Raw genomic sequence first — 26,171 nt, 5'->3', positions numbered from 1 at the left:
TTTTTTTTTTTAAATCATTAACATTACCATCTGTGGGAATTAAATGGGTATTCTTTGAACTGTAATATAGTAGAAATATCTAATTAGTGACAACTGACCTCAAAATTCAAAGTTTTGAATTCCAGGTATCCAATCTGTTTGATATACGTTTCAGATAATCTATGAAGTTACACTAGGTCAAATTCCATTCCTACAAGTCACTTTATTCACAATCCAATACATGTATAATAAATTACTTTTTACTTTGTATTTCGGGGCCCCAAGTGGCCGAGTGGTCTAAAGCGCTCTGTTACGGATCACTGCCATCTCACCTCTGTCCGCGCAGGATCGAGTCTCAGATTCAGCCAATGTGGGTATGTGAGAAAGCTTGCCAGTAGCTTCTCATGGGTCGGTGGTTCTTTCCGAGGTTTTCCCAGGTTCTTCCTCCACCATTAATACTGGCCGCCATGCATGGCCTATCGTGTGCTGAAAAATGGCGTTAAACCCAACAACAACAACAACAACTTTGTATTTCTGTTTCTTTTTCTCTGAATACAAAGATAAAAAAATGCTATTATTCAACTCACATTAGAGAAATGATGAACACAAATACAACTTGTATTTGTTCAAACAACTATAACAATCTATATGTAAATCAACAATCTCAGTCTAAACCTTTGACACTGAATACTAAGTACTGGGCAACCAGTTCTAAAACCCACAACCAAGTAAAATACATGAAAAACCATTCCCATTTCTTCCAAATTCACAAGCTGTCATAGTTAGAAAACCTCTGCCACTATTTTTTACCTTAAACCCATGGCTATACAATGCTGAATTTTGACCCTGAACCCATGGCTATACAATGCTAATTATTAACTCTTCAAAGAATCAATTAGGATAGATCTATATGTAAAATCTGGCCATGTATTTGATCAAGTCATTGCAGTCACAAGGTTCTATAAGGGCAAAATTATAATGTTTGTCTGCAAACCTGGAACAGAATAAGAGCTTGAGCTTGACATCCAGATCTGATGAGATATAGCTGACATGTATCCACACATTATACCTGATGATAATCCATTCATATTTGATCACAATGTAGGCTTTACAAGCATGACTTGTTTCACCATGCTAAAGTTTCATGGCAGTGACCTTGACTTTTTGACCCCTAAATCAATAGAAATCTTCCATTACCAAAGAACAATTTACATCAGTTGAAGATCTGAGCCCCCCTACCCAAATGGAAATTAATGCTAAATTTGCTAAAAATGCTAAGCTAAATTATTGGATGGAAATATATATTGACAGGTGAGTGACAAAATTATTGCTATAATATCACCTTTCAATGACATGGATAAAGTAAACTAATACACTAACCAACTCCAAGACTGAAGACATCATATGATGCATCATATTTGTATTGGCTCATGTTGGGAGGGTGGTAGCCCTCTGTTCCCATTGTCCTTGTAATGGTCGCATGTTTGGCATTTACTTTTGCTTCCAGGGCTACTCCAAAGTCACCTATTTTTGCATTGAAGTTTTCATCAAGGAAGATGTTTCTGGAGGAGAGATCTCGATGAAAGACTGCTCCCCTGGAAGATTAAGAAATCATATGAAATAATGCAGCAAAGTCATGAAAAATGTGGTACCAGTTTGTTTTTGCAAGTGAAAAGTTTAAAATCAACTATTTACTTCTATCCAATGTTCTGTTTATATGTTTATGATGTTTATTCTCTGGTAATCAAGTGCTATGCACATATGTTTTTACTTATGGTGCATCTCTTTAGACTGCATATGAGCGATGAATAGGTGTTGACAATTCTTAAAATAAGTAGTAATAATAATAAAGAACCTTTTTAAAAGTTTGGGGCAATTTCCCATTGGATGGTTCAGTCAGATCGGTTCTGTATTGACTGCTATATGTCATGTAGGAAGTATAGTGACTTACAGTCCCGATACAGCTGTAAGTGTGTATATCAGTATGAGAGTTGATCAACTAATTATTTAATATTTCCTATGTTCTTTTTTTTAAATATTAGTAGGCAGATGTGTCTGATGTTGTGCTTAGATATAATTTGAGAAGAAACCATTTGACTATTGTGAATTATGCAAAGGAATTATAGGCAATGCCATACATCAATGCTGCTGACACAGCAGCACACTGAAGAACTTGGAATTCATTCCGAACACTCAATTCTTTTTGACTTGTGTAGAACATTTTAGGAACACTTTGATTTAATTCATAATAGTTCCTTATAAATTTTCATTTATAACTTAAAGAAATAAATTATTTGTTATGTTTTACAAAACTTGCTGGTTTTGCTTATTTCTGTTACTTATTTTAAGACCATAGAGTCATAACATAAGTAAACAGAAATAAACATTTTATTTTTCCTCACATAAGTGTTCTTATCCAAAATATTTTATTCTATCAATTTTATATTGATTAAAAAGATGGTATATGGTGATTTTCTCTCTCAAGTAACTGGCCTGAATAAAAGATTAGTAAAATTTAATTTTTACAACAAAATCAATTACATTATACAGTATTTACGTCTAACTCTACAATACAATTACATTATACAGTATTTGTGTCTAACTCTACAATGCAATTAGATGCTCTTATACTGGTCTTTCATTATATTGTGTCAGTGTAGAAAAAGGAACCATGAGATACATGGATGGATATGCAAAAGTTCATATACTGTCATAAATATACAAAGATTCTCCACAATTCTGTGTCAAGAAATACCTCTTATTATTTTTAAATTATATGTGCAAACTGACAACTCATCATAATAAGTGTAAAATGACAACTCATTATAAATGCAAACTATCAACCCATCATTAGAGCAAACTGAAAATTCATCCTACTGCAAACTGACAACTCATCATAATAAATGCAAAGTGACAACTCATCATAATAAATGCAAAGTGACAACTCATCATAATAAATGCAAACTGACAACTCATCATTAGTGAAAACTGACAATTCATCATCATTCAGTGTTATGCAAAAACTGTCAACTCATAATAACAAGTGGGAGCAAATTATAATAAGTGCAAACTGACAACTCATCATAATAAGTGCAAACTAACAACCCGTACGAAATAATTAGGCGGATTCAACCTGGAATTTAAGCAGACTCCAGGCGGAATCTGCCTAAAATGTTAAAAATCTGGTTAATACAAAGGCGGACAAGGAAAATTTGAGAAATCAAAGATAAATCCATCTAGAGTCAGTCTAACTCTAAGATGGACTTTTGTCAAATTCCTGCTATAAATATATCTTTAGGCATAATTTTGGACTTGGTTGATTTTCCACCCACCATCAAGGTGGAATTAGTAACTTAGTCACTGGCATTTTATATATGAAAGGAGAAATCTGGACTAATAGTTTATTTTCTAACCATCATCTAGGCGGAATGAAGAACTTAGTCATTTACATCAGTTAAATAAGGCATAATCAGGACTTGGCTTTTGTGTCTCTGTAAAGTTAAATGACTGAAAATATAGTGATATTTTGTGATTGTAATATCACTGACAGTTCAATAAAAATATCAATAAGATATAATAACTTATTGTTTCTTGTACAATTTGAATGATTTTCAGCAGCATTTATATTTCCTGTTTCTGATAGCTGTAATTTTATTGTTTATTTTTGGCACAATTTATAACTTCCTTCCACAGCTTTCCTTGTTAAATTTCTTTTTCAAATTTGCTGTTGTTTACAGTATTTTTGTTTAACTTCAATTGGATTTAACTGCCCTCAAACAAGTTTTCATCTTGTTTTCCGTCTTAAAACATAATTTCGCTTTTCTCCTGACCTGAATTTCCTCGATATGGACCCATTTTTTAAAATCGTCTCCGAAACATTTTTCAAATAATGCTCTATCCGGTCCCATTCCACAACGAGCCTTCAAATAAATATTTGTTCTGTTTATTGTGTAACAGGATCGTTGTATAAAGATTTCTGATTGGTCAAAATTTTGTAGTTGACCAATGAATCGTTGCATAACAGAAACTGATGGAAAAGAGCATGTTTGCAAAACGTGGCGATTCGAATTTTCGAGCAGGACGAGAGACTGAAAAACTATTTGAAAAATGTGCAGCAATGAGAATACCCTGAACGCAAATTTGATGGGAACATAATTGGTCAATCTGTATGAAAACTGAACGCCAGGACAAGCATTTTGCTTTTTGTGCCATAAAGAGCTTTACAGTAATGGTTAATGTGCTAAATAGGACAAGGAATTGAATCAGGAATCAGGATGATTTCGAAGTTATACAACTCCAAACTGATTAACTTCAGAATTTAAGGAGGGACAACGTGTATATCACTGGTGGGAATTGTTGCCAAATATCCATGTCTATCAAAGAAAGTCATATCTTTGCGGAATATTCTTGGCTGAAAAGTAGAATCTACTTTCAATCTCGTGAGGCATTATTGTGTATATTATCAAAATATTCTTGGTGTGCTGGAATTCAGTGTAAAATAAGAGTAATTATATCATGATAAACGTTTGTCATGACTGCTTATGGAACAAGGACTAATTTGAGAGACCACAACATCATCACAGTTTGTGCAATCAAAAATCCAGTCTACAGTACAAGTGACATAAGGCAGGCTCCTAGCTTTTCTTCTTCTCATAATCAAATTGTCTCTAATGGATGCTTTTCTGTAATTTTGCATTATTTTCATGGCTGAATTTTTCAATGCAGATTAATATTTTATATTTTATATATGTTTATGTGTTCACAGATGCCTGTGCATATGCTCGAGGCTTGATACTTTGATTTTTAAAACCACTTAATTATTTAGTATCAGATACTTCATATGTTGTATATACTGTATATGTTGTACATCACAGATAGAAGGCCTCAAGGTAGATTAGTTCTGTAATTGAATTACCGTCTCTAAATAAAGTCATTATTATTATTATTATTATTATTAACTCCCATTTCTCTTGCCTTGGATGTCAGATAGTTACAACATCAGTATAATTGTTTTCATAAACACTTAAATATCACCTTGGTTAATAAAGTCCTGTTTAATTCGTATCCATTATTTCTTTGAAACCTGCTGAAATGTCTGAAACACTAAAAAATAATGATCAAAATTGTAGTAATAATCTTACAAAAGTTTTAGTAATTTTTTTTGTGAAACTTCACAAATATTTCAAAGAAATTTGAGTGAGACCTCAACATAATTTCAATGAAAGTTTGGTCAAAATATGTGTGAAATCTCCCCAAACTTTAAAGTGAAATGAAAAATACTTAAGTGATGCCCATGTTGGATTAGATTTTGTATGCAAGAAAGAAAATGGCATTGCCCCTTAGGACAAGAAAAACCTAAATCTTATTTGATAATGTCTGTCAAAATAAAATTTATGATCCATTTTAAATATTACTGTGAATATTTATCATTGATTCCCAATAATGTCTAAAAATCATGAGGCAGTTTAATAGAAATCTGAAGTATATTTTTATGGTTTAGGCAGAAATTGCTTTTTAAAAAACCCGTCTGAAATCCGCCATAACATTTTCATTATTGGATAGGGTTTCTGCAGGTATTTCCATCTAATTAGGCAGAAGTAAAGATTCCGCCTAGTAACAGTAATTTGCATATTTTGAGCTATTTTCCACCCTGAATCTGCCTAAAAGTGATAATAAGGGGAATCTAGGCTAAATAAGTGGAATAAACAGATTCCGCATAGTAGAAGGAATAAACAAATTCCACCTAGTAGGCAGAATAAACTAATTCCGCCTAGTAGGCAGAATAAACAAATTTCGCCTAGTAATAGACGGACTAATTTGCATATTTCGGGCTGTATTCCACCCTGAATCCACCCTGAACCCACCTAAAATTTATAATAAGTGGAATCTTGGCTTTAAGTGAAATCCGCTTTAAAATTCCACCTGGAATCTGGTTAAAGTCAGGGCGGAAGTTTTCGTACAGGAACTCATCATAAGTGTAAACTGACAACATGCAATAAGCGCAAAATGACAATTCATCTTGACTGCAACTAACTCATTAGTAAAAACTGACAGCTGACAACTCATCATCAGTGCAAACTTGCAACTCATTATTATAGCAAACTGACAACTTGTCATAAGTACAAACTGAAACATATAATAAGTGCAAACTGACAACTCATCATAAGAAGTGCAAACTGACAACTCATAATTAGTGCAAGCTGACAACTTATCATAATAACTGCAAGCCAACATTTCAAAACTATTAATATATTTTGTGAGCTTCACTTTGGAGGAGAATTCCCATCATGACAGTGCTGAATATAACAGCCAATATTTTGGAAACAATTCCCATTTAAACCTGTTCTCTAGTCCTGAATTCTCTAACTACAGTATTTACCTTCCATCTGGCAGTTTATACCCCCTTACAATATTAAAACAAAAAGCATCAAGGATCTAATAAAATGCACAAACCATCTAACATGATGATCACTGGGGGATCCCTAACAATGCCATCTTGTTCACATTTCAAATCACACCAGAGTTTTCAGTAGAAATAAGCTTGTCAAATGTACTTTTCCAGTTCTTGGAAGAGTCCATTTTCAGTGAACGGCTGATGGGTTTCTTCTGGATTACTCAGAGATAGATGGTAAAACCTATATGGTCTGCATCCAAAATATGCAATGTCTAGTTTTATTATTTCTTAAGAAAATTTACAAAACAAGGGAAAAGTGGTGCAACACTTAGTATGTATAAAAAGTTCAAAGGAATATAACTCCCAAAATCATGGAAATTTATGAAATTATTTAGAACTTATTAAACATGACAAACTACATCATGCCTGTTCTATGATAACATAGACTTGCCCATGCAAATATAGTGGCCATATTAGTAAAGAAACTCATTTGGTGTGAAATGTGAATGATATGACAGTGTAAGAGGCCCCCTGGCAACAACCAGGTCAGATATTATAAACTGATGAATGAAATGACTAAGCTCTGTTCATTTCAGGTTACAACTGCAGGGGATTGGGAGTTGTGGGTCAATCAGGTAGGAAAATACTAAAGACAATAATTCCCATGTTGGCAACTTATGACAGTAATATATTACTGAGACTGAAAACACATCACAGTCTGCATACATTAGCTTGAAGAAAAGTGAGCAAATTGGAAACATAGTAATGATAACCCAGTCTTTATGGTATCCTACCTTTAAACACTTGATAAAGAGACTACAGACAAAAAAAGCATAACACTTTTGAAAATAAATTGGGAACAGTTATAACGGCTATAATATTTTGTTTTACAGCAACCAACAAAAACTATGTGAGTAAATGTATTCCCATTCACAAAACTATCGTAAAGTGTCAGACTATAAGTCAACAAGGGCAGTAACTCTGTTTCATGACAATTCATGAAAAACTGTAGGACTTTTCATTTTCACTAGACTGTGCATATGAGTATTCCAGGCAAATTTCAGTGTCTAGACTGAGTGGTTTATATACTATCCTGCAAACATGCATCATGGGGAGGATGGACAGACTAAACCAGATTAATATACTTCTACTGGGGCCAAGCAAACAAGACAAGAACAAGGTGCACTTTTGTCACAGTTTTAAATGGGTGTATATTAGAACTTCATCAATCAGGACCAAATTTACTCACATATCTTTTAGCCCTCATGTCAGCTCCAAAACGAAAAGGAATAAAAAGGGCAAAGAAACCAGCCTATCTTAAGTGCATGAAAGGAGGGGAGTACAAACCGAAATTCTCAGTAATACTGGACATCAATGTTTAACTCAAATACAAATAAGATTGAACCAAGAATGCAGCAAACCCTAAAGGATTCTTATTTCTAAAATCTTCAATACCTTATTTATTTATTTTTACCATAATACAAATAAAGAGAAGAGAGGGAATGGAGAACAAACTAAAATGAAACTAAATACCAAACATTATCATTCAGAAAATGAGGTGACATCCTGTAGTCCTAGCCAGCAAGATTTGCTGGAAAGGGGCTAAGGGTGCAAACATACACAATTAATGCATATTTTATGCTATCCAGTTATACTGTCCAATTAGGCATACAAGATAAATTATGACAAGGTAATTGCATAACGAAATTATAAACAAAAATTTACCTAATGGATGTGACTGGTTTATGAAGGTAATCCACTGCTTGTGCAATCTGGTAGATACAGCGAGTCCAAATTCTGGAATTGGGTTCTTCAGACAACCTAATCCCGTTGTTCTCAAGGTCAATATTCTGACGGAGATCTTTGTTCTGCATGTACGGATACATCAGATATGAAACTCTGAAGAAATAAATTGAAAACCCAGCAATTAGTTTTAGAATAAATATATAAAATGTTCAAATGACCTTGTGCCCTCTCATAACTGCATGTGCTCAAAATACATTTCATACTTCTAATTCCTGTTCCTTAGTATTCTTACCTCAAAAATTCTAAACTAATCATTAGGATTCATTTTGTCAAAAATTAACAAACTTCAATCAACATAAGAAATCCACAAGTAGATTAAGCTTAATTAACCCCTCCAAATATTTTAATCAATATCATTATTACCATGACAACTATAGTAAACAAATTCTGTAATCTTTCTAGTAGGTGCATATATATGTGAAAATAATTTGAGAAACTTTGATGAATTTAAATAAAAAAAGATTATTGAATGTAATCTTTCCTCTGTGTGTGTATGTGAAAATAATTTGAGAACTAAATGATTAATTTAAATGAAAGTTTGAAAACAATGATTGAAAATTATACAAAGAATAAATAACAGGTTCAACAACAAATCCTGGAATAATAATATCATAAAAAATAATACTGAAAAAGTGTATATGTATAATGTGTGTATATGAGTATTGTGTGTGTGTGTATATATATATATATATATATATATATATATATATATATATATATATATATATGTATATATACTTTGTGTATATATGTATAATGTGTATACATGTACATATAATGTGTAATAATTAACAACTTCATTCACCATCTCTACTTTGTCTTTCATCACAAATGAAGAAAAACTACAAACACCCTCTGAGACTAGCATGCAATCAAAATGACTGAGTTGCCATCTTGTAGTCAATACCAAACCAGGTACATATAGAGCAGGATACAAGTATTTTCATTTATGCATGCCAGAGTGGCCAAGCTTTGCATCTACACTTGGTGCTCAATGAATTCACCGTACCTTTTGATAACCATGATGCCTGGTATCAAATGAATTTACAATACTTTTGATAACCAAGACACTTAGTTCCCATGACATGTGGTTCCCAATGAATTTACAATACTTTTGATGACCATGACACGTGGTACCCAATGAATATACAATACTTTTTATTACCAAGACACTTGGTTCCTAAAATATTTACAATACTTTTGATAACACTTATTTCCCAATGAATTTATGATACTTTTTGAAATAATAAAGTTAAAAAAGTAAACAGGTCAGTATATGACCAAAAGGCTGGATGTCTCAAAATGTTTGTGAAAAAGTATTTAAACAAAACCTTACCCTTCTTCGGACTTGGATGGCGGCTTTTCAGCACGAGCAATAATGGGATTGATAAATGGGTGAAGAATCCTTCCACTATGAATTTCCTGCAACATAGTGTACCAAATTTAATTTTAAAAACAACATATATTCAGGGATGAAAATAACTTTTGATACAAAAACAGAAATTACCCTCTGAAAACAACATATCCTGTTGAACAATTTGAAAAACCAACACAAAATCAAAACTGTGTCAAAGATACTTGTACATGCATAGTTGAGTTTAAATGCAGTCATTAAAATCAATACAATTAGTTGACTTTTATCTCATGGTAAATACAATTTTCTATTCTCAGAATTTTCTGTTCTCAGATTTTTCTTAAGGGTCATGTAGCTGGAACTCAATAATGATCACATGCACCAATAGTCCTCAAAGAGACTTGCACTCTACTGGCAGACTGAAATTTCCAGGAATCCAAAACAAGTCCATTTCTTCCGTCATTTTATTGTTTCTAATGCAGAGTAATGAAACCATCTCTGATACTCTTGAGGAACTCTAGCATACCAAATTTGATAACTACAATAAATTTCAAATATCAAAATTCACTGTCATGGCCTTTGACCTAAATGCTGTTCTTGAAGACTAAATTAAGACATACCCACATGCACAATTTGGTTAAATCTATAATTAAAATTGTTTGGATGAAATGGAAGTATATGTAGAGTTACATAACATATTCATCAGATATATCCAAAAAATCAATTTAGTAGAAATCCATGGTCAGTTAAATCTGGTTTCAAAAACTGCCTCACAAAAGTGAAGATATATATTAGATCTGGACCACTGTTACTCAGAACATTGCAAGAACGACTTTGGGGAAGATTTCATGTCAATCACCATTCATGCAAGATGGCCAGTGATAACATGATTTTAAAGATGGCCAATAGGTGCCATATTTGGGGTTTAATGAGCACTATCTTCATTCAAAACCAGCTATCAGTAGCCATATAAAGATTTGGCCATGAAGGCATTAATATTGGAAGTTAGATCGGCATCATGTTAATCTAGATATCCATTTAGTGAAAACACCATGTCCATTCCTTCAAAAAGAAGCAGTAATAAGATTTTCAGGATGACCATGCATGCTTTGATCAGCACATTTCATTCAGAAGCAAACTGATATCATGCAAAGTTTTCTTTGCTGAATTCCATTTTAATAAGACCATCCCCTCTAGAGAAGGAGCTATAACAAGATTTTAAAGATGGCCACAATGATGGTATTGAATTTCAGATTGATACCTAATGCATTCAGATTGATACCTAATGCATTCAGATTGATACCTTATGCATTCAGATTGATACCTTATGCATTCAGATTGATACCTTATGCATTCAAGTTGATACCTTATGCATTCAGATTGATACCTTATGCATTCAGATTGATACCTAATGCATTCAAGTTGATACCTTATGCATTCAGATTGATACCTTATGCATTCAAGTTGATACCTTATGCATTCAGATTGATACCTTATGCATTCAAGTTGATACCTTATGCATTCAGATTGATACCTTATGCATTCAGATTGATACCTTATGCATTCAAGTTGATACCTTATGCATTCAGATTGATACCTTATGCATTCAGATTGATACCTAATGCATTCAAGTTGATACCTTATGCATTCAGATTGATACCTTATGCATTCAAGTTGATACCTTATGCATTCAGATTGATACCTTATGCATTCAAGTTGATACCTTATGCATTCAGATTGATACCTTATGCATTCAGATTGATACCTAATGCATTCAAGTTGATACCTAATGCATTCAGATTGATACCTAATGCATTCAGATTGATACCTTATGCATTCAGATTGATACCTTATGCATTCAGATTGATACCTTATGCATTCAGATTGATACCTAATGCATTCATATTGATACCTTATGCATTCAGATTGATACCTTATGCATTCAGATTGATACCTAATGCATTCAAATTGATACCTAATGCATTCAAATTGATACCTAATGCATTCAAGTTGATACCTTATGCATTCAGATTGATACCTTATGCATTCAGATTGATACCTTATGCATTCAGATTGATACCTAATGCATTCAGATTGATACCTTATGCATTCAGATTGATACCTTATGCATTCAGATTGATACCTAATGCATTCATATTGATACCTTATGCATTCAGATTGATACCTTATGCATTCAGATTGATACCTAATGCATTCAAATTGATACCTAATGCATTCAAATTGATACCTAATGCATTCAAGTTGATACCTTATGCATTCAGATTGATACCTTATGCATTCAGATTGATACCTTATGCATTCAGATTGATACCTAATGCATTCAAGTTGATACCTTATGCATTCAGATTGATACCTTATGCATTCAGATTGATACCTAATGCATTCATATTGATACCTAATGCATTCAAGTTGATACCTTATGCATTCATATTGATACCTTATGCATTCAGATTGATACCTAATGCATTCAAGTTGATACCTAATGCATTCAAGTTGATACCTTATGCATTCAGATTGATACCTAATGCATTCAGATTGATACCTTATGCATTCAGATTGATACCTAATGCATTCAGATTGATACCTAATGCATTCAGGTTGATACTGTAAGGCATTCAGGTTGATACCGTAAGGCATTCAGGATGATACCTTATTCATTCAGGTTGATACCTTATGCATTCAGGTTGATACCTTATGCATTCAGGTTGATACCTTATGCATTCAGGTTGATACCTTATGCATTCAGGTTGATACCTACCTTATGCACTCAGGTTGATATTTATGCATTCAGGTTGATACCGTAAGGCATTCAGGTTGATACCGTAAGGCATTCAGGATGATACCTTATTCATTCAGGTTGATACCTTATGCATTCAGGTTGATACCTTATGCATTCAGGTTGATATTTATGCATTCAGGTTGATACCTTATGCATTCAGGTTGATACCTAATGCATTCAAGCTGATACCTTATGCATTCAGGTTGATACAGTATGCATTCAGATTGATACCTACCTTATGCATTCAGGTTGATACCTAATGCATTCAAGCTGATACCTTATGCATTCAGGTTGATACCTAATTTATTCAGGTTGATACCTTATGCATTCAGGTTGATACCTAATGCATTCAGATTGATACCTTATGCATTCAGGTTAATACCTAATGCATTCAGATTGATACCTTATGCATTCAGGTTGATACCATATGCATTCAGGTTGATACCTTATGCATTCAGGTTGATACCGAATGCATTCAAGCTGATACCTTATTCATTCAGATTGATACCTTATGCATTCAGGTTGATACCTAATGCATTCAAGCTGATACCTTATGCATTCAGACTGATACCTTATGCATTCAGGTTGATACCTTATGCATTCAGGTTGATACCTTATGCATTCAGGTTGATACCTTATGCATTCAGGTTGATACCTTATGCATTCAGATTGATGCCTTATGCATTGAGGTTGATGCCATATGCAATCAGATTGATGTCTTATGCAATCAGATTGATACCTTATGCATTGAGGTTGATACCTTATGCATTCAGATTGGTAATGTATGCATTCAGGTTGATACCTTATGCATTCAGGTTGATACCTTATGCATTCAGATTGATACCTTATGCATTGAGGTTGATACCATATGCAATCAGATTGATGCCATATGCAATCAGATTGATGCATTATGCACTGAAGTTGATACCTTATGCATTCAGATTGATACCTTATGCATTGAGGTTGATTCCATATGCAATCAGATTGATGCCATATGCAATCAGATTGATGTGTTATGCATTGAGGTTGATACCTTATGCATTGAGGTTGATATCTTATGCTTTCAGGTTGATACCTTATGCATTCAGGTTGATGCCTTATGCATTCAGATTGATACCTTATGCATTCAGATTGATACCTTATGCATTGAGGTTGATTCCATATGCAATCAGGTTGATGCCATATGCAATCAGATTGATGTGTTATGCATTGAGGTTGATACCTTATGCATTGAGGTTGATATCTTATGCTTTCAGGTTGATGCCTTATGCATTCAGATTGATGCCTTATGCTTTCAGGTTGATATCTTATGCTTTCAGGTTGATATCTTATGCATTGAGGTTGATATCTATCTTATGCTTTCAGGTTGATACCTTATGCATTCAGGTTGATACCATATGCATTCAGATTGATACCTTATGCAGATTGATACCTCTGTCCCATAGCCTGCAAGGGCATACAGAGTCTTTCTCATAAATATACATAAACCAAATGAGCTGATCATAGGCTCCACTTTTTATCCACTGAATTAGATTATAATTAAATGCATTTAAATGTGTTCTTTCTCTAACTTCCTTTGGGATGCTGTTCCAAATTAGTGATCCTGAATATTGAAAACATTTCTTAATGAGTTCTTTATTTGGGAGAAGCAGGGAGGGCAGACAGACCTAGGGTTCCCGACAAAGAATAAACCTTCCACAGAAAACTTTCTCGTAGAAAGGTTCTATTTACCGAATAAAGGCTTCCTGGAGAATTTTACTCGTTACTGAACCCTGTTCCATCAATAAAACCCTAGTCTGAAGACTTTAGCTGAAAAAAAAGTATTCTACGTGAATTTTAATTTTTTTTCGTTTATTGCTATACGACCGACCATAGGTAGGGGCCTCCCTGCTGCTATTGTCTAATTGCACAAAGATTATATTAAATTTACATCAATAATGACATAATCATGGATGTTGGAGAATCATTGAGAACAAGAATAGCAAGAGAGCGACAGGAAACTCTGAAGAAATATATACCAATAAAAGAAGCGGTTAAGCAGAAAATACGTGCCGTCGAAGAGGCAAAACAAGGATTTACTGAGTCAACCGAATTATTATTTAAACCAATTACCGAGACCACCGAGCAGATTATTTTGGGTGATACAAAAGATATTGAGGATAAGAAACATGGTATTCTTCCTATATTGAAAAAAATTGAAGAACAAACTCGACCACAACCTGCACCTGTACCTGTAGCTGTACCTGTAGCCGAAGCTGCAGCTGATGAAAAACCTGATGACGATGCAGGACAATTAGTTAAAACGGTTGCTGCTATTGATAAATTTACCGAAGAAAGTATTACCGAAATAAGATCGATAAAAAAATTGATATACTCGCTGTGGCCGCTGTGCAGTCATATAATGAAGATCAGCGAAAAAAAATCTTGAAACCTGAATACGCTGATAAGCCAGTAGATCGTGAAAAATGATATAGATGGATATACAGTATATATTACAAGACTAACCAAGCTAAATCCAATGATCCAAGATTTATTGAATATAGTGATGCAATAGATAGATATTTTGAATCGCTGCAACAGCAACCTTCACCTGTGCAGATACAACCTTCACCTGTGCAGATACAACAACAACCTAAAAAATTAAAACCAACAACATATATATTTACAAAGGAAGCTCTTGATACTTTTAAAGACAGAGAAAAATTAATTAATATAGCTGCATTCGGTTATGATGACAGAGAAAATTTCGTGAAACAGGAACATCTTGATAAAGTGAGACCTAATAATTGGAATTCTGCATTATATTTTGCTGCTACAGGTAAAAATGTTGATACTCAAGATCCTGAATATAAAAAATTTGCAAATCTTGTGAAAGAACGAAAAGAAAAATCTCAGCAACCACAATCTCCAGAAGAATTCCAGGATGTACCTGAGACCACAGGCAGTGGATATAATACTATTTGTCCCGATAGCGTTGTTAATGATGCATCTCGGTTGGAGGTTTAAATTGGGGGAATGAGAGCCAGAAATAATTCTCATGAAATAATCAATGAAGCAACTGATATCTGCAGAAGGTTATTTCAGGGTGGTATCATCGACGCATCTATTTACCGCGATTTCATCGATGAGATCGTTGATTATTACAGCGATTAAACCAATCAAATAATAAATAAAAATGATTATCCATAAATATAATCAGCGACCAGTACTGATTCGTGTGGTCAACTCGCGGTTACCCATATACAAATACAACTACGGGTCAGGATTGGGTGATCTCTTCACCACGATAGCTCCTAAGGTTGGATCCATTGCTAAACAATTATCAGCGAAAGCAATAGGCATCATTCGTGATAAGGTCTCCAGTGCTGTTGGTAATGCCGCTAGCAAAGGTTTTGATGCCATCAAGAAAAAATTATCAAATTTGGTGCGAAAAAAACCACCGGCAAAATTACCTATTACCGCTGAGATGCCCCCCGAGGTTAGTAAGGTAGTAAATGATGCAGCTAATCAAAAATTAGCAGAGTTAGCGCAACAAGAGGCTCTGGTACAATCATTAACGCAACCTCAAGATGTAGTTAGCACCAGTGCATACGGAGGTAATATTCGTTTTAGACGATGAATATTTTTATTAATAAAATGTTTTCACAGACATCCAATGATGCTTTCAACATGGATGAGCCAGTGAGGAAAGATTTCTCTGTTCAGGATTATCAATTTTACTCATATGATGCGGTGACACCAAATAGCAGCAGCAGAACCGAATTACAAGTACAAGACACAACGCGGTATTTTCTTCCTTGCGAGGCTTATATTGAGGTTGTTGGTGAGATCGTCAAATTAGCTGATGGTACCGCGTATGCCGAAGCTAACAATATTGGATTTGTTAACAACGGTATCATGGCATTATTTAAGAGTGCCACATATATGATTGATGGAAGACAAATTGAATCAATCAATGATAACATTGATGTGGCAACAACAATTACTGGCTTGGCAAGATACTCAGACGATTTTACCAGATCGGCTGGTCCTAGCATGATGTTTACCAAGGATAATTCAAACAACGCTGATCCAAGTCCGTTTAAAAAGATACAAATGGTCCATGATTCTTCAGTTGTTGCTGTGGCTGGAACAGTAAACCAACCAGCTGGTGATTTTGCGACAATTCATGAACCCATTGACACTTACAACCTCGGATATACCGTGCGTAAGGTTATGCTGACCAAGGATCGTCGAAGATTTTCATGTGCGATTCCATTATCCCATATTTTTGAGTTTTGTAGATACTTCAGAAAGGTTATTTTTGGCGCTAAGCACACAGTTGTGTTTTATCGAAAAGGCGACAGCAACGATGCTATCTGGAGGGGAGCTGGTGTTGACGACGGCAAGGTTGTACTAACCAAATTAACCCTGTGGATGCCATCGATGACACCATCAGCGAGTGAAGAAGGAAAATTATTATCATTTATGAATCAGGGTGGTAAGTCAGTAATGTCTTGGTTGACAACATTCACGGATAGCATTCAAAGTAACATCAACGGTAATTTTACCTGGCATATAGCATCGCAGCAGGGTGTTTCTGCGCCAAGACATATCTTTGTGGCTCTTCAGACGGCTGATCGGTTAGGTAGTCAAGAACGAACTCACATGATTTTTGATCATTTTAATGCCAGCGAGATCTCACTGCGAATAAACGGACATCAAGAACCAATCGAGGAAATTTCATTAGATTACGCAGGTAATTCCGTGGCATGTGGTTATCATTGATTATGGAACTTTATGGGAAGAGACCAAAATATCGACACCGGTCTGCAGATATCTCAATTGGATTTTAAATCATTTTATCCTGTCTATCATTTTTCATTAGAACACATGGATTTGGTAAAACAATCTGTTGTTGATATACATTTTAAAGCAAGAATAACCAACGCTGGTGCTGTTCAATTTAGAGCAATTGCGGTCGTACTCAGCGACAGAACTATGATTCTCGAGGGTATTGGTGGTCGCATGAGAATCATGGACGCTCCTGTGGAGAAAATGTAATTTAAATCAACCGGTTTATTTATAAAATGTATGAGCACGTTAGCGCAACTCTGACTCCGAGTCAGATAAAAAAATTACAATCAAGTATCACAAAAACCTGCGGGACAAAATTAACATTGAAACATAATCAGATTCAGGGTGATCCAAATAAACTGTCTCTAACCAAAAGACAACTAACACATTTTAACAAAGCTAAGTCAGGCAAAACAGGAATCCAAATTAATTTATCCGTTGGTGCCATTAAAGATATGGCCAAGACAGGTGGATTTTTCCCGTTGTTAGCTGCGATACCAGCACTAATTGCAGCAAAAGTCACTGCTGCACCCGCGATAGCTGCCACTGCTACACCCACTATAGCAAAAGCCATTGCATTGGGCACTGTTGGATCACTAGGAGGATTAGCCGTAAATAAAATAATCGGTGGAAAATACGGCAAAATAAAGGTCGAGGTTATCGTCTACCTGGAACACCCCCTTCATGGTATGGAAAAGGTCTTCGATTAGTAAAATAACACCGATGTCAAATTTTGATTTAACTGATGCCGCTAAAAAACAAAAAATAAAATTTTTCAGAGGGGTATTCATGCGAGATCAATTACCAGCTCACCCCAATAAATATGAAACAGGAATTGTAAATCTCGATAAAAACACCCAACCAGGTACTCACTGGGTTGCTTACGCGATAAATCCACACGAGGTTATCTACACTGATTCATATGGATTAGCTCCGCCTCGTGAGTTTCTTAATTACATATCTCAATTAAATATACCAGCATGGTATTCTACGCTACCAACACAAAAACTAACCGATCCTCCGATCTGCGGCAATGAGGCGATTAATATACTCGATGCGATATCTAAATCTAACAAACCATACCATAAAACAGTCCACGAGTACATGTCAAATAAATTAGATCAATCAGGTATAAATAATGGTTGATATTTTCGGTAGATCTCTCTCATCGCGCGTGAGAAAAAAATCTGTTGATGTTGATTTATCTAAATATGCAACAAAAGATTAAATAAATAATCTCTTATCGATAGCGGGAGTAGGACCTGACGAGGTTGCTATTTTTCAGGATCAGCACGGGAAATTAAAGACCAGCAACGTTAAGATAGGCAACAATCAAACGAGACGAATACAATACTCATGTAGGTGACTTTAATACTGCTAAGGAAGATATCAAAAAACTTGATGATGGTATTGGAATTATGAATAATTTAGTGCATCAAAGAATCAGCAATCATGTAAAAATTACCGGCGATACAATGTCAGGAGAGCTCAATATGGGCAAAAACAAATTATCTTCACTGGGAGATCCAACAGCAGGTGAGGATGCTGTAACAAAAAAGTACGTCGATGATGTAAATTTAAAATTATGTTCTCTGCGTGAAGAATATGATTCCCATATAATAACCTTCACAAGATTTAGGGGAAATACTTTAGACCTAAACAAAATAACTCTCGAATTTTTTGGTAGTAAATCACCTGCAATCAGTATAAAATACTCAGAAATTAAAAAATTACTCAATGAAGTGGTTCGTATGGTATCATCATCTACATCTGCAACATGGACAAGAACAGATAATACAATAAAATATACTCCAGCTGTTGCTGGCATATACAGATTAACAATAATTAGTCCAAAAAAATTTAGAGTAATTATAGCTGGATTATCAACTGAATCGCCTCACCTGGTAACAGTTGAATTACAAAAAGATACTGAAGCAGTATTTGAATTACAGCCAATTGATAGTAGTATTTTTGGAGCAACATACTCATACGTGCTTGAGTTTGTGTTTAAAACATCCTAATTAATATAAAATGAGCGCGTCAAAATACCGATACGATCAGGCTCGTGCGTGGCAGGAGTCTCTGAAAAATATAATCGATATTTATCAAACAAAAATAAAAAAATATCAGCGCAGATTAGTTGTAATTGATGTTACTGTTTATTCTGTATCAGCCGTTGTTGTTGGTACCGGAATAATATTATCAGCGTTAACAGTGATAGCACCGGCAGCGATAACTATCGTTTCTGTGGCTACTGCGTTGTCCGGTGTGTTTGGTATAATAACAAAAAAAATATCTTCATGTACCAGCGCAAATTTAACTGAATACAAAAATAAATTAAACACAGCGATGGCGGCGTATTCAAGATTATCCTCGATGCTATCAGAAAGCCTCAACGGTGGTACTGTATCTGACGCTGAATTCTCACTGATGACTAAGATTTACAATCAAACGATTAAAGATGTCAATATAAATAATGACAGAATTACTGACGCAGATAGCGACGAACACAAATCCGCAAAAAACAACAATGATCTCGGCGAGCTCGACTAAGCCCGAGTTCAGTATTAATTTTCCAACACCTATTTCTATTAGTGAAATAGCACTAGCGCATTTGAGAGTTTATTACAGCTGGCCAAATATCAGAGCTAAATCATTTGGAAATTTACAATCAAATAATTCATTTGTTTTTGCTAATAAAAATAAACCCGATGGAACACCTGATTGGAACGTAGTTGGATTACCAACAGGCAGTTATCAGATTGAGCAATTCAGCGATGAATTAACATGGAGAATAAAAAATATAACCGAAGAGGATCCTGGAATAAAGATATCTGGGCACGAGCCAACATTGACCTCGGTTATCGAAGTGAGCTCAAATTACATGGTTGATATTTATTCAAGTTCAATAAGAACCGTACTAGGTTGGCCTGAGATTGCACCGCCAGCACCACCAATACCACCAGAACCTAAAAAATCCGATTTTACCTCAGACAAAAAATATTATCATTTTGAAAAAATAAAAGATCCTACAGCTGAGTTTAGAGCAACACAGAGATCTGAATTCATCTTTAGAAAAAAAGGTGATATGATGTGTTTTTTTTATTTCAATGACAATGTTACAATATAAATCTATAAGTTTTGATAATTTCATTGATCTTTTTACCGGATTTAATAAAGCATTTGAATTATATTTAAATAATTTTAAAAATTATTTTCATGAGTGTATCGTTAATGTATCAAGTTCGTGCGGCGAAATTATCAAGATCATAGAATCAATAAACCAGACATTGTCAGATATGGAATATTTTCACACATGAGCAATTCAGGCAATAATTGATGAAAAATCTGATAACAAACAAAAATTTTTAAGCGCGTATTCGCTGAGGCGACGTTTCCAGACTTTAAAATCCTAAGTTATCAGGCACCTAAATTAAGAAAAGATATTACTGACATTGTTGATGATTTATTTGATAAATTACTTACTGCGTGGAGAAAATCAATACCACCAGCAGCTGTTCTTAATCGCGATAATGCACCAGATGGTACCGGACAGCATATTTCGCCTGATGTGGTAAATATGACAAATGTTGTCGCGGTTAATCTTAATTGTGATATCATCGAAAACTGCTACAGCGCAGATGCATCTGTGTCTGATCAGGCAAAACAGGGGTTTGTTTTATATTCATTTTCACCAGCAGTCCCGCCTGGATTTTTACTTGTGCAAGAACCGATCAATCCTGTTTACTTGAGGTGTCACAATAATCTACTGTCGAGAGTGAATTTCTCACTAACTGACCAATCTTGGAATTTGTTAGATATACGTGGCGAGACTCCGAATATAAATCTGCTAATAAAAACTTAATTTTGTCATTATAGCAACAAAAAAAATTAATTTTATTTTATATTTGTGTTTTTTTCTGAAGATTTTGAAAAATTTGGCCGTTCTTGATGAAAAATTATCCATTTTGGTGAAAAAATCAACCATTTTACATGATTTTGTCAAAGAAAAATCCACAATTTTGTTGATTTTGTCAGGTCAAACCTCAAGCGGTTCTCTAATTGATTTGTTGATAAATCATCAAAAATTAACAAAATTAGCTCAAAAATCAACAATTACTGATGGTTTTTTTTGATAAATTCCTGGTGGTTTTGGGTTAATTTTTACGTTTTTTCGCATTTTATCAATAAATCAATTAGAGAATCGCTTGAGCTTTGACCTGACAAAAATCTGCATTTTGATAATTTTTCTTTGACAAAATCATGTAAAATGGTTGATTTTTTCACCGAAATGATTGATTTTCTTAAAATTATTCAGAAAAAAATTTTATTCAGAAATAAAATAAAATTATTCAGAAATAAATTATTCAGAAATTAATTTTCGCAGCTGCCTTGCACGTGTATCAATCATTTTTTTAGATTCATACGCGTCAGACAATACTGATTGAATTTTTTCAATGGCATGCGCCAACAGGGTAAAATCTGATATTTGTGTATCATCAATATTAATCAGGGATTTGTACATTGCAGACTGAATTTTTTTGATTAATCTGTATTCGGACGACAGCGTGTATCGGCCTTCTTGTTTGTTCTGAATCAATGTTTCAAAATCCATTGTGATTTTGTCAGCGTCTAAATCATCCGATAAAGGAATTTCTTTGATTCGAAGCACCTCGATAGATTTGATTATTTCATTAATATTTTCTTGGTTCATATTTATATTAGCTTAATTCTAAATGTGCAAAAAAAAAAAATAATCATTTCAGATATATACAGAATCTAATATCAGAGGATTTTTATTCATCTGAGTCTAATATGAGGGCATAATAACCGAATTTGACCCAATAACCAAATTTGTATGAGAATGTTGATTTGACTCTTCCTTCTGCCACGTGTCGTACTGATGCGGGGCAAATGACAAAATATTTACCAGCAGAGGACATTGATTTAAAATACAATTCTTCACCGGTCTCCACGTTGATTGATTTGACCACCCTGGCAATTTTATTACCATAACCTGTTATTACCCTTCAGTGAATTTTCACGCTGCGTAATCGCTTGGAGGTTTTCTATGGTATTGTTGAGTATATTTCCGTTAATATGATCAATCACCAGGCTGTGTTTGATTGGTCCATGAAAACATTCATACACAAATCAATGATTAAAATATGTTTTCTTTTCATCGCTGATATTAAATCTCAGGTAACCGATATTACTAACAACACCAACCGGTTTTTTCAATCTGCAGTTTCTGACAACACCGTCGCGCGATGCTTCATAATTATCATAGATTGGATGTCTTCTGAATATAGGATTCATTATACAATATCCATTTGTCTAAATCAAAGTTTGTCTGAAAACCTATTTAGATAATCTTCCTCATGCTTGATAGCGAGATCACTATCGGAAGATTTTTTATCATAATATCGCTTGAGTTCTCTAAATTTTTTACCGCCACAACCTGAACAAATACGCGTTCCTCCTCGAATTCCAACGCCGTATCTGATACATCTGGTTGGGCCAACTCCACCTCGCTTCATATAAGCTAAATGTATTCCACAGTATTCTTTTCTGCATGATCTATTGCAGTAATTCAACGAACCAACCATTAGCCATTTGCATTGATACATTTTATTTATTAAACATTTGTCTAAAATATAATAATGAAAATATTCGACCTAGATGATATTGAGTATGTTGTTCCTGAGGTAGATCTCGCTAAGAGGGAATTCTACGATGATGGAGTGGCTCATGTATGGTCCACATGGAGAACAAACGACATAGACAATACAATGAACGATACACGGGCTAAAAAATTAATTAATTTACTCGGCGATGACAAATACATACTCAGTATCAAATTCATTGTATACAACGAAAATGACGTGTGGATTACTCGAGACAAGCGCGATCCCGTAATTAGCAGAAAAAAATCTGTAACGGTGAGTACAAAATCTAAACCAGGATTATTGACCGGCATAGACAAACCGTACTATATACGAGCTTATCCTGTCACAGCGGTTGTTTATGGCGTATATAAATTAAATAAACCCACCGTTGAGAATATTGCCAAGATGAAGATGTCCACGAAGATAAATTGCGTAGCTGAGCGAATAATAGAGCATTTTACAAACGTGAAACGCGGGAATGGGTTAACAGATCTACGGCGAGAAAAAATTAATGCTTGGTCAGATTCTGTCGCTGATGGTGCATCAATTGATGATGTTGCTGCGTTATCAGCGAAATTAAAATTTCCCATCACGGTAAAAACGATATCAGGCGAGATTTTGTACTCATCTGCGTATAAATCAAGAGGAGAACCCATAGAAATAATTGATCACAATTCTCAAGTATGGAGTAGCGCGGTAAATATTTTTCCTCGAGAGCGAGTTGTTAAATTTTACAGCGGATATATTTTTGATTTTATTCATGAAATAAGTAAATCTGACCCGGTATCTATTTGGTTGTTTTCCAGTGATCAGAAATACGATCAGTTCGTACGGCCTAACGGAGAATTATACCGAAGTGAATCTTTACATGATTCAATGACAGCAATGGCAAAAAAATATTCTGCGAATGAAAATTTGTTGGTTAATTGTTTCACGATTCCATCTGTTGTTGCTCATGCAGCGAGAGAGAAAAATTCATGGAAGCCAAATCGACGTGCGTTTCTTAAAGATATTCAGCAGAGCTGTATCGAATACGGTCATGGTGGATTATGGAATACTGAATATAATCCTATGAATATGATTTCATTTGACATGATAGCGTGTTATCCTGGTAGTTTTCTCGGAATGGGTGAGTGCAGTAAATATTTTACTCAATTTGGCCGTCCCTGCGATGAGATGACCAGAGTTTCTATTAATGGATCATTGCCAGATTTTCCCCTGACAGGATTTGCTCGTGTTGTATCGTTTAAATTTAATGATGGTTTGCATAAAATCTGTTACGTTTGGTTTGGTTAACATTTCTCAGAACAAAAATGGGTTCCAATTGTTTTATTGAGATATATGCTAGATTCTGCGATGTTGACATCGTTGACGGTCAGCGAGGCTATTGTATCATATAAAAAACAAAATGACGTTTGGCTGCCAACTGAACATGACGACGCGAAAGATTTAGGCAGAAAAATAATCGGAAAGTTTACTCAGGGTGGTTCGTGTGATCATCGACATAATTGCAGATTGATCATGGACGAAGCTGAATTAGATTTTATAATCACTGATACCGCTGAGCGAGGTATATTTTGTAACAGAGAAAATGTTTATTTATCAAACGGAACAAAATTAGGTACTGTAGTTAGCTATCTCGAGGGAGAGTCACCGCAGTATACTCATTTAAGATCGTCAATGTTGGCGTACACGAGTATAAATCTGCTATCGATGATAAATAAATTCCCTAATGACGCTGTTAGGGTAGGTACTGATTCATTCTATGTTGATGAAAAATTTCTATCAGAGTTGGAAAAATTAACCGGCAATGGATCATGGGGTACATAGCGAGTAAAGGACGAACATATTTTATGGTACTGCGAAAACGCTGATGTACCTGTGGAGGATAATTATTATTCTGATAATGTATCAGAAATTTCGACAGCACCATCTGTGTATGATCCAGCATCAAGATATAAGACAGTCTACGTGAATGGACCGGGTGGATCAGGTAAAACGACCAGAATCATGGAATTATTTAAGAACGTTGATGTAATCGTGTTGACGCCGACACATCGATTAGCGCGAGAAATGAGACAACGCGGCGTTAACTCATGTACGTATCACAGCTTTTTCAAGTATAATGGTGGTACATGGAATCCTTCGCGAATAGGAGAGAAATACGTGAATAGAGTAATTATATGGGATGAAATTTGTACTGTATTCGTCAAAACGTTAAAAATGTTTTTGGATTGGTTCTTAACAAAAAACACAGCAGTAATTATGTGCGGCGATCACGGCCAACCTAATCCTACTGATGGAGAATCACCTCATGAGTGGCTAAAGAATTTTGTTGATTATTATGAGGAAGTTAACACCGATTATAGATTTCTTGATGGTCGGTTGAGCGAATTTAAGAGATTAATTCGATTACAACCAAATAAAATTCAATGCAGTGTGATGCGAGAAATAATTCCAAAATCATCCATGGAAGATTTCTTATCAACGTGGACTCCAAGTGACTTAATTGTGGCTAGCAGAAAAATAATATGCGACGTGCTTCAGCAAAGATTATTTAAATTACATCAAGAAAAATTTCCGCTGATGCCAGTACCGTTATGTTACAGACCAGCCGATACCAGATTGCAGAATATTGACGTTGATATACCAGGACAAGGAAAGCAGAATCTTGTGTTGAATGATATAGTCGCTGTTGATATTGATTTTGTTAATGATTTGTTGAATGCAGAAAAATCTCCGTGGACACTAGGATATGCTATGACAATTCATTCTTCGCAGGGATTAACCATAACCGATACTCGAGTTTGGATTGCTGACGATCACATAGAATGGTCTAATTTGGTGTATTTAGCTGTATCCAGAGTAAGAAAAATAAACCAACTAGGACGGATTGTCTTAGATAGAATAATTATTAACGATGAAATTGACGAGTATGTGATTAAAAAAAAATTTATCAGCTATAAACAAACCGATAAAAAAAATAATCACGAATTTGATTTAGATGTTGAATTTATTTTATCGCTGAAAGAAAAACAAAAAAAATCATTGTGCTGGTTGTAATTGCATAATGACGTGGAGTTATCAAAAAAATGATTCCAGACAATTTACCGTAGACAGAATAAATAATAATTTAGGCCACAATCGCGATAATATTACTCTGACTTGTTTAGAGTGCAATCGGCATGGAGTTGATTATCTAAGTGACTGAAGCGGTAATTGAGTATCAGCTGGTATCACTTGTAATTCTTCACGAGTAAAACCTCGTTGAGGCGCTAACGAATCGAGCATGTAAACTGCTGGTCTACCTGATGATCTCGTCACTGATGCTAT

The 26,171-nt window shown here is 34.7% G+C and overlaps 1 protein-coding gene across 2 annotated transcripts in view; it reads right to left on the bottom strand.

The window, feature by feature from the left end:
- The window catches only part of LOC149779211 (uncharacterized), a 152,017-nt gene that overhangs the window by 55,754 nt on the left and 70,092 nt on the right, over nucleotides 1–26,171 (bottom strand). For both annotated transcript variants that reach the window (XR_016415587.1, XM_089939781.1), the window contains exons 12-14: nucleotides 9,516–9,601; nucleotides 8,099–8,272; nucleotides 1,360–1,574 (exon numbers count right to left, since the gene is read on the bottom strand). Coding sequence is in view for 1 of the 2 variants with exons in the window: in XM_089939781.1 (XP_089795907.1) it covers nucleotides 1,360–1,574; nucleotides 8,099–8,272; nucleotides 9,516–9,601 (475 nt within the window). In the remaining variant the exon portion in view is untranslated. The remainder of the gene's footprint in view (nucleotides 1–1,359; nucleotides 1,575–8,098; nucleotides 8,273–9,515; nucleotides 9,602–26,171) is intronic.

The sequence above is a fragment of the Sinohyriopsis cumingii genome, chromosome 17 (assembly GCF_028554795.1).
Source record: "Sinohyriopsis cumingii isolate HCF-2022 chromosome 17, ASM2855479v2, whole genome shotgun sequence".
In the NCBI taxonomy this organism is placed as follows: Eukaryota; Metazoa; Mollusca; class Bivalvia; order Unionida; family Unionidae; genus Sinohyriopsis; species Sinohyriopsis cumingii.
The sequence above is the reverse complement of the archived record's forward strand: the minus strand, read 5'-3'. Positions and strand labels throughout refer to the sequence as shown.